Here is an 11,354-nt window from a genome sequence, read left to right on the forward strand (position 1 = left end):
CTTTGTGTCTTCTCTTCCTGTTACAGCGGTCTCCTCTTATTGGTCTTTGCATTTAGGGCCCACCTGGACAATCCAAGATCATTTCATCTGGAGATTTTTAATTTAATTGTATCTGCAAAACCCTAAGGGCACATTTGCAGGTTCTAGGTGGACTTATCTTTCAAGTGCTACCGTTCAACTCACTGTGTTGTGTGCTGTGCTTGGTCGCTTCAGTCGTGTCTGACTCTGCAACCCCATGGACTGTACCCCACAGGGCTCTTCTGTCCATGGGATTCTCCAAGCAAGAATACTGGAGTGGGTTGCCATGCCCTTCTCCAGGGGATCTTCCTGATCTGGGGATCTAACCCATGTCTCCTGCATTGCAGGCAGATTCTTTACCTGCTGAGCCATTAGGGAAGCCCATTCAACCCTGTAGAGAGGTAAATATCAGAAAAAAATAAAACAGCTGGAAGAATTTTTATTGAGTTTACATTCAGTCCTCCAGTGAGTGATTACTTTTCAAAGCATAGAAGACTCTTGGCTTGCACACACTTGCTCTTTCAGCACTGACTGTTCATGCGTCACTTCAAAGGTCGTTCCCGAGGAGTGAGCGTCTGCATTGTGTAAGGCTAACGTGAGGCTGAGTGTCTCTAGCCTTGCTGGAGCCTCAAACCTACCAGATTATCTCTGCCTACTACTGGGGGCATGACCACTGCTGTCAAGGGGTCAAAATTGTTTCCTCCTAAAAACAAATAGTCTCCCCAAGGAAAGCCAGCTGCTAGTGCTGCTGCTGCTAAGTTGCTTCAGTCGTGTCCAACTCTGTGCGACCTCATAGATGACAGCCCACCAGGCTCCGCCGTCCCTGGGATTCTCCAGGCAAGAACACTGGAGTGGGTTAGTGCTGATGATAAAAGGAAAAAGAAGGGATCCAAGAAAGTACTAGTTCTCACCCAGTGTGATGAGCAACCTCTAAAATGAATATTCTCCCAATGGTCCTGCCTTCTGTTTTTTTTGTTTTTGTTTTATATTTTTGGCTGCAGTGGGTCTTCGTTGCTGCATGCTGACTTTCTCTAGTTCTGGCAAATGAGGGCTCCTCTTCACTGAAGTGCACAGAATTCTCATTGCAGTGGCTTCTCTTGTAGAGCGCAGGCTCTAGAGCACAGGCTCAGTGGTTGTGGCACACGGGCTTAGCTGCTCCATAGCATGTGGAATCTTCCTGGACCAGGGATCGAACCTGTGTCCCCTGCACTGGCAGGCAGATTCTCATCCACTGAACCCCAAGGAGGCCCCACCTTCTGGCTTTTATGCCTTTGTGACATCCTCTTCTCTTGAGTGTGGGCTGGATCTAGTAACTTGCCTCTACTCAACAGAACATAGTAAAACTGACAGGATGTCATTTCTGAAATTAAGTTACAAAAAGACTGTGGCTTCTGATCGCTCACCTTTTTCACTTTCTGGCTTGCTTGTTCTGAGCGAAGCCAGCTGCCATGTCAAACAGCCCTATGGAGAGGCCCACATGGCAAGGAGATAATACCTGCACCCAACAGCCTGTAAGAACCTGAGGTCCTCAGTCCAGCAGCCCTCCAGGAACTCAGTTCTGCCAATGACCTGGTGAATAAGCTTGGGAGTGGACCTTCTGAGGCCCACAGGGAGCCATACATGTGAGCTTGGGAGCAGATCCCCCAGTTGAGCCTTTGGATGATTGCAGCTCCGGCCAACACTTTGTGGTTTGAGAACTGTATTTTTATGTTTTTTTTTTCATTTGCTCGGGTTGTTGTTGTTGTTTGTGTGGACCATTTTTAAAGACTTTATTGAATTTGTTACAATATTGCTTCTGTTTCATGTTTGTTTGTTTTTTTCTTTTTGCCCCCAAGGCATGCAGGATCTTAGTCCCTGAACAGGGTTGGAACTCGACCCTCCTGCATTGGGAGGTGAAGTCTGAACCACTGGGCCACCGGAGAAGTCCTTGGCCAACACTTTGATTGGAGCCTGTGAGAAACCCTGAGCCACTAAGCTGTGCCCAGATTCCCACTCTACGGGAATTTTAAGATGATAAATGTTTGTTGATTAAACCACTGGGTTTTGGAATAATTTGTTATGCAGCAATAGACACACCCAGATATAGATTTCTAGGATATATTCAACCATGTGGAAGGCTTCTGCTACAGTGGTGGCTGTTTACAATTTGGGGATTCACAGATATTAGCTCATATGCCTCAAGAATCTACAGCACCTCCTCCCACTCCTTTGATTCTGTTTATATTTTTAAACAAACAGAAAACTATAGTGACAGTTGCACATTCCATTTTTTCTGCTTGATATGTTGTAAGCATTTTCTCACCTCATTAAATATTCTTCAAAGCATTCTTTGTTCTTACCATCTCTTCTGGGGTATGAGTGTACCAACATTAATTAAGTCACTCCCCTCTCTTATTTTGAGCTTAAGGTAGGGTTTTACCTTCTTGGGTCATGTCTATGGGCATGTTTCAGCCCCTCCATTCAGGGCCTACAGGGAAAGTTCCAGGAAGGTAGAAGGCAGAATCACCTGTGGTTAAGTGCTCCTGAGTTACATCAAGCCTATACCATTTCCTAGCTACGTGACCTTTACACCCGTGGGCCTTGGTTTCCCCTTCCAAACAATGGGGTAATAATTATATCTACTTTCCAGAGTTATTAGAGGCATCAATGAGTTAACCCAAGTTACACAGAGAGTGCCTGACAAATTTTAGGTTATACAGACACAAGCCAGGCCACAGTGTCCTCGTCACCCCACGAGTCCTGGAGCGCCATACGTCATATCGACTCTTGTCCCAGACTCAAGCCAGCCTCCAACCAACAATGTCTTGGCTTCCCTCCCACCAGACTGTTCTCCCTGAACCTGCTGGTGACTCCTGCTCTGTAGCCATCCACAATCCTGTGGCCACGACACCTCCTCTTCCTGCATGACTCTGAGCAAGTCCATCCCATCTTAAGGCCTCAGTCTCCTCATCTGCAAAATGGGAAGGGAGGTTGGATTAAGAAGTCCATGAGGGATTGCCCACTTAAGATTCTAGACCATGTGCTTTCCTTTCAAAGGTCTTTTGGTTCAATAGTACAAAGTACAGTCAGAATTTTAAACAACTAACCAAAGCAAAAAGAATTGGAAAACACTTTATTTATCATAACATAGGTACCAAGTGCTCAGCATTTCCTGGAGTGTGTCAAACACTAGCCTAGTGTCTGCTTACATGTGTAAATCTGGGTGAAGAGCTGGAGTTTCTCATCTCTGTCCCCTTACAGTGTTCGTCTTGAGTCTGAATGAGAACCGTCCCGCACTTCCACCCCCATCCCCAAGCAGGCGCTGCAACTGTGCTCCTATCTGGTCCCAGGACCCTGCTCCATCAGGCCAAAGAGCAACAGGGTCATTGCTCAGAGGGGCTGGAGGGTAATGGGGGCCTGTGGGCTGCACAGGGATGAGGACAGCACTGAAGAAGACACAGGTCTTGCTGCGTGCTAAGTGCTAGTTGCTCAATCATGTCCAACTCTTTGCGCCCCCACGGACTGTAGCCCGCCAGGCTCCTCTGTCCAGGGGGATTCTCCAAGCAAGAATACTGGAGTGGGTTGCCATGCCCTCCTCCAGGGGATCTTCCCAACCTAGGGCTGGAACCTACGTCTCTTACGTCTCCTGCATTGGCAGGCAAGTTCTTTACCACTATCACCACCTGGGAAGCAGGGAATCACAAAGCAAAAGGTTCAAGTCCACCACTTGCTCAAACCTAAGTTTGCACCTGGTCCTTCCCTCATTCTTTCCACCTGCCTTTTGTGCAGGATATGAATGCTCTCAGAAGTCCACTCACCATGGCCCTGGGAGGAAGGGAGAGGTAGGGAGTTTTCGGGAATAGCTTGGTGAGCCGACCCTTCAGAATCCAAGGTCACCATGTGGCTATGGACCCTCAGTGGGTAGAAATCCCAGAGGGGACTGCTCCAGGCTTGTCCACAACTTCCAACCCACAGGTTCAGCTCTTTGGCATTGAAAAAACTACTAGGAGCAGAAAGGATTCTCTTCTGGGCTCCTGCTGGGCCCTTCCCCACCTGGGTTTGGGCTCTGGACCAGCCCCAGTAAAGGCAAACTTTCAGAAATTACAGGGCTTTGTGGCCCTGGGAATCACAGAGCAAACGGGGAGCGTCCCTCCCCACTCCCAGCACTTAAACCTCTCATGCCGGCTCTAGGTTTCTAGGACCCCAGCCCCTACGGTGCCTGGGCCAGGATCCCACCAGGAGAAGGAGGAGCAGATTGTGATGTTTCGGGTCCCAAGAAAGGCTGTGTGACCTTGGACAAGTCACTTGGCTTCTCTGAGCCTCTGTGTCCTTTCCACTCCTAGTTAGCTGGTCAGCCAAGAAAGGCAGCCCCCAGCAGCAACAGAGGAGATGCCTGTGTGCTGAGGCTGCTTCCTGGGTCCAAGGAAGGGGTTAGCCCAGTTCTGGGGGCCAGATTAGAAGTGGACTTGAGCAGAAGAGAGCAGAGGGAAGTCCAGGAGGGGGTGGGGGCTGGGATCCACGCCCAGCCCTTGCCAATCTGCTGCTGAGGAAGCTGGCTTATGCTCCCTGCCCTGCAGAGACCCCAGCCCCGTAGCAGCTGAGGGGCTGTGGGGTGTGGACCCTGGCTTTCCCCCGTTGGGGTGCTCCAGCCTGAGGAACTCTAGAGGGGCAGGTTGGGCTGTGGGGCTGGGCAGGACGATGTTGAGCTTAGAGGAAGGTTTCAGCAGGCCAGAGCCAGCAGGGGAGGTGGACTGGGCAGGGCTGGGTGACAGCTGTGCAGGAGATGCAGTGACTGCAGTGGGACCGAGGGACAGTGAGGGCAGAGGGGACAGGAGGAGGCTGAGGGAACCATGAGGCTGTGGGTCTGGAGAGGGTTGCGGAGCCGAGGGAGAAGAGACTGGGGTCCGGAACAGGCCCAGCTGCTCCTGGCAGCCATGCTGTCCGTGGGGCACGGAGCCTGGGGGCCGCTCGGCCTGGCCCCAGCAGCCAGCGGCCCCTGGAGCCAAGCAGGAGGCACAGTCCAGCAGGCACAGGCGCTCATGCACGTGCAGGGCCTGAGTCCACCAGGCCAGCTCGGCCTGAAGGGCCTGGATCTCCTTCCGCAGGGCGTGGTTCTGCTTCTCCAGTGACTCATGCTGCTGGGGGGAGAAGCAGATATAGGTGGGGAGGGTTATGTCAGCCAGAGTCAGAGGCCCAGCTTGAGCCCTATTTCCCAATGCCCCAGGGTCCTCAATTTAGGAGGAAAGATATTCCTGCCACCTCAATGCCCTTTGGCTGCTCTCTGGCCAGACATTCATGACCACCAGCTCAGACCTGTCTGCTCTGTCTCCCCAGTGCCAGGTCCCTGAGCCAGCCAGCCTGGGGTCTCCACTCACCCGGGAGCTCTACCAGCCTCCTAACTGATGCGCCTCTCAAACTACCTGATCTCTTGGCCCAGAGGAGACATTCGACGGCTGCAGTGCTAATGGAACATTAAAGCCCTTTAAAGTCTCCCGTGACTCCCCATGTGTGGGGGCCCCAGCTCACACTTCCAGTTTTATCTCTCCAACTGCTCCTGATGCCTCCACTTCCTGTTCCTCAAATGGACTCTGCTTCCTCGTCACACTTGCAGTCTCCTCTGCCTGGACAATTCCAGCCCCGCTTCCCCGGTCTAATCCTGACATGGCCTTCTTGTGACAACTTAGATGTCCTCTGTCCTGGACACTTCTAGGCTGCTCAGTGCCACTGCCAGACCTCCTCGACATCCAGCACTTGCCCACCGAGGCACTGTGGGCGGAGTCCAGGGTCACGTTTTACAGGTTGGCAGCACGGGTGTGCTCTTTTCGGCATTTAGGTTCTGTTCTGCTGAGTACTGGGTGGGAACTCAGTGGGACAGTAATCAATGTGAAGTTCTAAACAATCATTTATTAGTATGATGGCAACAGTGGTGGAAAATGCAGAAGAAACTTTATTTCCACAGCTCATCAGACTCGGAGAAGGCAATGGCACCCCACTCCAGTGCTCTTGCCTGGAAAATCCCATGGACGGAGGAGCCTGGTAGGCTGCAGTCCATGGGGTCGCTAGGAGTCAGACACGACTGAGCAACTTCACTTTCACTTTTCACTTTCATGCATTGGAGAAGGAAATGGCAACTCACTCCAGTGTTCTTGCCTGGAGAATCCCAGGGACGGGGGAGCCTTGTGGGTTGCCATCTATGGGGTCACAAAGAGTCAGACACGACTGAAGCGACTTAGCAGCAGCAGCAGCAGCTGGCTCAGTGACTTCCTTTGCGCCCCTTGCCCTGCCTCTTCTGGACACTTTCTAAAAGAAGAAGCTGCAAGGGTGTTTTATATTAAAATGTTGCTTAAGCCATGGACTCAAAGTTCTAACAGGCCTCAAAGCCACCCACAGCGCCACTCCCAAGCTGGTTTCTGCTGTGGAAGTTGGAAAGACATTTTAAAAACATGTCATTAGGTCACTCTTTACCTAAATTCTCCAAAGGCATCAATTCACCTCCAGAAACTGGGTCACTTATTCATTCATTTACCACCCTCAGGTTGCTTAACGTCACCTCCTCCGGGAGGGCTTCCCTAGGTAGGTTTCCATCACCCTACATATCCCACTCCCTTCCCTCTTCCCTGCTTTAATCCTTCCTAGAGCACTTATCACTATCTGATATCCCAAATACCTCATGGGTCATTTATTTGTCTATCCAGCTTCCCCCATGAAAATACAAGCCCTAGGAGGGTGAACTGGACTTTTGTGTGCTGTGTTCACAGCTGTATCTACAGTGCTTAGAACTGTGCTTGCCGCACGAGAGATACTCAGTAGGCATTTCTGGAAGGAAGGAATAAATGAGCTCATGAAGTCTCAGCTGCTCCCAGGCATGCCATCCTGGGTATCAGCCCTCATTCTCATGCATTGTACAGGGTGCAACTCTCTTATGCTCGTGCCAGCCCTATTTCATTTGCCTGCAATGCTTTTTCTTACCTTCATCCATTTGGAAAACTCCTATTCATCCCTCAAAACCAGCTCAGACTTCATCCCTGTATCACCTTAACCCAACTACCTGTGTGTTGTTCCTACCTATGAGTTCCCACTTTATTTTGACTCTATTGTTCACTCCACAGAGAAATACTGAGTTCCTTCTATCTGCCAGGCACTGGTCCAGGTGATGGGGAGACAGTAGGCAGCAGAAGAGCTCCCTGCCTTCAGGGTGCTTACAGTCTGGGGAGGAGGACAAGCAATGGTCAACATCTAAACTTGGAATGCAAGGTCAGTGCTAACCAGAAAAATAAAGCAGAGTAATAGGTGAGGTCTCTTTAGCTCAGACATTTAGAAAGACCTCCTCCTTTTGAGCTGGTGACATTTGAGCCAAACACCCAGCAAGGAGTGAAGATCTAGCTGGGCTGCTGTCTGAAGACAGAGGGAGCAGCCGGGGGAGCCCCTGAGGCTGGACATGCTCCACCAAGGAAGGAACAGAGAGAACGAGGTGCAGGATGTTAGGAGAGGAAGTTGGATGGTGCGGGTGGGGTCGCAGAGAGCGTAGGACCTTTGGGTGTGGAGGGCTCCGAAGTTTACTCATTGCAGTAAGGACTATCGTGTATGCAGCCCAACCAAAGGCCAGGTCCTGAACCCAGCTCTTAACGGGCCCCCCGAGGTGTGTCCTTTCTGCACAGAGGAAGAAGGGAAACCCCAAGGTCAGGTTACCATCTGAGGTCAGGTTACCATCAAGTGTGAGTGGAGCCCCCCACCCTCCACCCCACCAGGCTCCTTGGCCTCCTTTAATCTTCACAAGGGTCCTGCCAGGGGGCAGGGATTTTCGGATGAGGACAGTGAAGCTCAGTGAAAGAAATGACCTGCAGCTATGGAATGCAGCAGCTGGGACTCTAAAGCCAGCCTGTCTTAACCCTGAACCAGTTTCTCACAGACGGTCTTGGCCACTTACATCAGAACCTAGACAGGCAGGGTGATCACCGCAGTGCAGCACCTCTGAGCTAGGTTCTGGATGGGCAAGGCTCAGGGACCTACCTTTGAATGAAGGCCTCACCTGGTCACTGGGCCAGGTTCTCCCAGTTTCCCTCCCCTTCTTGTCTCCTCCCTCTAGACTGGGAGTGCCTTGAGGGCAGGCCTGGGCTGAGGATGCACTGTCATGCCCCTGGAGCCCAGCGTGTATCTGGCACACAATTTCCGCTCAACACTCAGGAATTTTTGAATCTCAGCAGCAGAGCCCTCCTCTCTCCCCAAGTTCAGGGCCCCTGGCACCTACAGCAGTGCAGGGGAACTGCTGATTAGTGGGACGGAGAAGAGGTGGCCGGGCCAGGTGAGTGACGTCGGGGAAGGGAAGGGAGGCACCCCCACCTGGTGCAGGGCATCCGCCTTGTTCGTGTGCTTCTGCCGGCTTCTCTGGGCGGCCGCCCGGTTCTTCTGTTTCTTCCTCAGCTGCCTCTGATGCTCCTCAGCGTCCTGTAGGGTGAGAGACTGGGGCTCAGGGGGCCCGACAGGGGCGGGCTAGCTGTAAAGCCATCCCCTTCTCTTTTGGGGAGGGTCAGCGCTGTGCAGCCTGTGGGATCTTAGTTTAGCTCAGGTGTTTAGAAAGACCTTCTCCTTCTGAGGCGGTGACATTTGAGCCAAACAGCCAGCAAGGAGTGAGGGTCTAGCTGGGCTGCTGTCTAAAGGTAGAGGGAGCAGCCAGGGGGAGCCACCAGCGTTCAAACCCATGACCCCTAAATTGGAAGCCTGGAGACTTAACCACTGAACCACCGGGGAAGTCTCAGCCATATCCTTCTTGAATCAAGTCCCCGAGGGTCCCCTTTCCCCCAGAAGCCCTCTCTGGCTCCGTCGGTGTCCACACACCCCATCACAGACACAGCACCGCTCGGTGGAATGCCAGCCTCACACACGTACCACTCACAGCTCATGACCGGGCAGCACACGCCCTAGACAACCCACTTCACACCTACAGCCTCCTTATGGACCGTGTTGCTCTGGGTAGCTCACTCACTTCCCTGAGCCCCATTGCCTGATCTGCCCCAAATGGAGGCACAGGTGCCTTCCTCACTGGCTGGAAAGCTGGCAGGGGTTAATAAAAGTCGCTGTTGTTCTAATCACTACTGTTTCCACTGTTAAGGTGTTGATTTCTCTAGCCCTGAGCTCTTTCTGTGAGGACGGGACGGGGCGCGATTCTGATTCTACTCTGTGTTCCCTTGCCCAGCGCAGGCCCAAAGCTGATATTCATTAATCCCACAGACATTTGTGCACTATGATGTGCCACGCACTGAGCTGAGGGGACACGGCAGCAAACGTAAGAGGCAGTACTCTCTGCCCTCAGGCTACTTGCATTCTAGTGGGCCAGCAGCCTAGAATGAGGGAATGAGTCCCCTCTGACAGAAGAGCGGACGCAGAGGGTGACAGCTGTGACCCTCTCCCTACACTGGGTTCATGAACTTAGATGAAATAGTTAACCCAAATGCCCAGGGCTCTGGAAAATCAGACAAGAGGGAACACTGGAGACCCCACAACCCCCTCCCTCAGGTCACTCTGGGAGGTGTGTTCTGAGTGTGGGGACCTCAGGCAAGACCCTGCCGCCCTGGCTGAGGACTCTGCGACTCCCAGGTTCAGGAGGCCCCTTGCAGGTGCTGGGGCCTGAGAGACTGGAGTCTGGAGGGGAAAGACCCGCCATAAGAGAAGGCCTTGGGCCTCTGGTACTTGGGTTCTGGACTAGAGGCAAGGCCTCCAGGGGAACCGTGGCCAGAGAGCTGGGGGAGGAAGGAGGAGGCTCCTGTAATGGCAGCGTAGGACAGGTAGTGAGGAGCAGCTGTAATCAGAGGCCGAGTTCTAAACTGAAGCCTGGATCCGCAATGTGAAAGCAGGAAAGCCCTCAAGCCAAACCCCTAAGGAGACTGAGGTCCAGAGATGGGGTGTGTGAGGCCTCCGCCCCCAAGCCCATGCGAACAGAGCCAGCCCCGGCACCCTGAGGCATGTTCCCCTTCTTAGCCCCCGAACCTGCTCCCCTGCACTCACCGTCCTGGTCAGAGGCCCATCGCCCCCGCAGAGGTGCATGGTGGGGAGGAGAACCCGGGCTCACACCGGTCGGGGCGTCCCTCAGCTGCTGTGACCTCCCAGTGCCCTCTTGGGGCCCAAGGAAGTGGCAGCTCTTTAAATCCCCGGTGACCACTCCGCCCCCAACAAGCCAAGTTTCAGTTTCTCCTAAAGCCACCGGCTGCTCAGAATCCCAGGCTCGGCTTGGCTCACGTGGCTGGAATTTCCTCACACGAACGGGCCTTCCGGTTGGGCCCCTTCTCTGGGATGAGGACGGTGGAGGGTGGCCAGAGGAGGGGGGCTGAAGGCCAGGTGTGGGGAGGCTGTTGTAGGAGAGGGCGGGCAGGCTGCCAACGACAGAGCCAAGAGAAGAAGCCAGTGGGGCACCAAGGGCTCACCAGGGATGTGGGGGGACCCCTGGGCTCCACAATTGCAGGAGCCAGGTTCACAGTTGGAGCTGTGCAGCTTTTGGCTCGTTGGAGCTGTGCAGCTTTCAGAAGGTGATTTACCCTCTCTGAGCCTTAGTTTCCTCGTCTGAAAAGGGAGATGATACAGATATCCACTCACAGGCTTGATGTAGGAATTAAGCAAGATAATATAACCACCTCCCCCAACCCTGTGAGACTAATAATGTTGAGACAAGTCTGCAAAAATAAGCAATGGCCCTTAAATAGACGAACAGATGGCTAATGGCTGTGTTTTCATACAACAGACCACGCAGCAGAAGAGAGAGTGGCGTCTAGCAGTTAAGAGCACAGCTCCCAAGCTACGTGACTCAGGTTCGTCATTTCACCTTTCTGGGCCTCTGTTTCCAAATCTGTTAAGTGGGGATAAAGGAAGTTTTGTTGCGAAGGTTACGTACGTGAAGGCAGGTGAGGCACCTGAAAACGTGGCCGGTGCAGAACGGGGGCCCAAGAAATACAATTGTGATGCGGCGAAGAGTCAAAGCTGCGTGTATCATCGTGTCTAAAAGTTCATTCCACCCACTTGGATGAAAATGACAAGTGGCAACAAGATCTGAATAACACCATTTCTGTAATGGTGAATAATAGGATATGTGATTACGTAGGAAAAGCATAAAAATATGCATGAGAATCAGAAACACAAAATTCAGAGAGTGGTGGCTGGGTGGGGGTGGAGGTGGAGAGGGACTAAAGGGGCCCACAGAGACTTCAGTGCGTCTGTGAAATATCAGTGCTTCAACTGTGGGAACGCAGTTGTCTTGTGATAGTACTATTAGCTACACTCTGGGGTCCTGGAGAGGGAAAGGGCAACCCATTCCAGTATTCTTGCCTGGGAAATCCCATGGACAGAGGAGCCAGGTGGGCTACAGTCTG

At 52.6% G+C, this 11,354-nt stretch overlaps 1 protein-coding gene across 2 annotated transcripts; it reads right to left on the reverse strand.

Moving 5' to 3' along the window:
* Positions 1-3,115: 3,115 nt before the first annotated feature.
* BATF2 (basic leucine zipper ATF-like transcription factor 2) lies at positions 3,116-10,110 on the reverse strand. Of its 2 annotated transcripts, none has more exons than XM_005227105.5 (3): positions 10,000-10,110; positions 8,338-8,442; positions 3,116-5,132 (listed from the first exon to the last, which is right to left on the reverse strand). In XM_005227105.5, the coding sequence occupies exons 1-3, from the start codon at positions 10,036-10,038 to the stop codon at positions 4,452-4,454; spliced, it is 825 nt and encodes a 274-aa protein (XP_005227162.1). In that variant the 5' UTR covers positions 10,039-10,110; the 3' UTR covers positions 3,116-4,451. The 2 variants fall into 2 exon arrangements, with proteins under 2 accessions (XP_005227162.1, NP_001179490.1); NM_001192561.2 differs by having other exon boundaries at positions 4,180-5,135; positions 10,000-10,038.
* Positions 10,111-11,354: the final 1,244 nt, after the last annotated feature.

The sequence above is a fragment of the Bos taurus genome, chromosome 29, assembly GCF_002263795.3.
Source record: "Bos taurus isolate L1 Dominette 01449 registration number 42190680 breed Hereford chromosome 29, ARS-UCD2.0, whole genome shotgun sequence".
Taxonomy (NCBI): Eukaryota; Metazoa; Chordata; class Mammalia; order Artiodactyla; family Bovidae; genus Bos; species Bos taurus.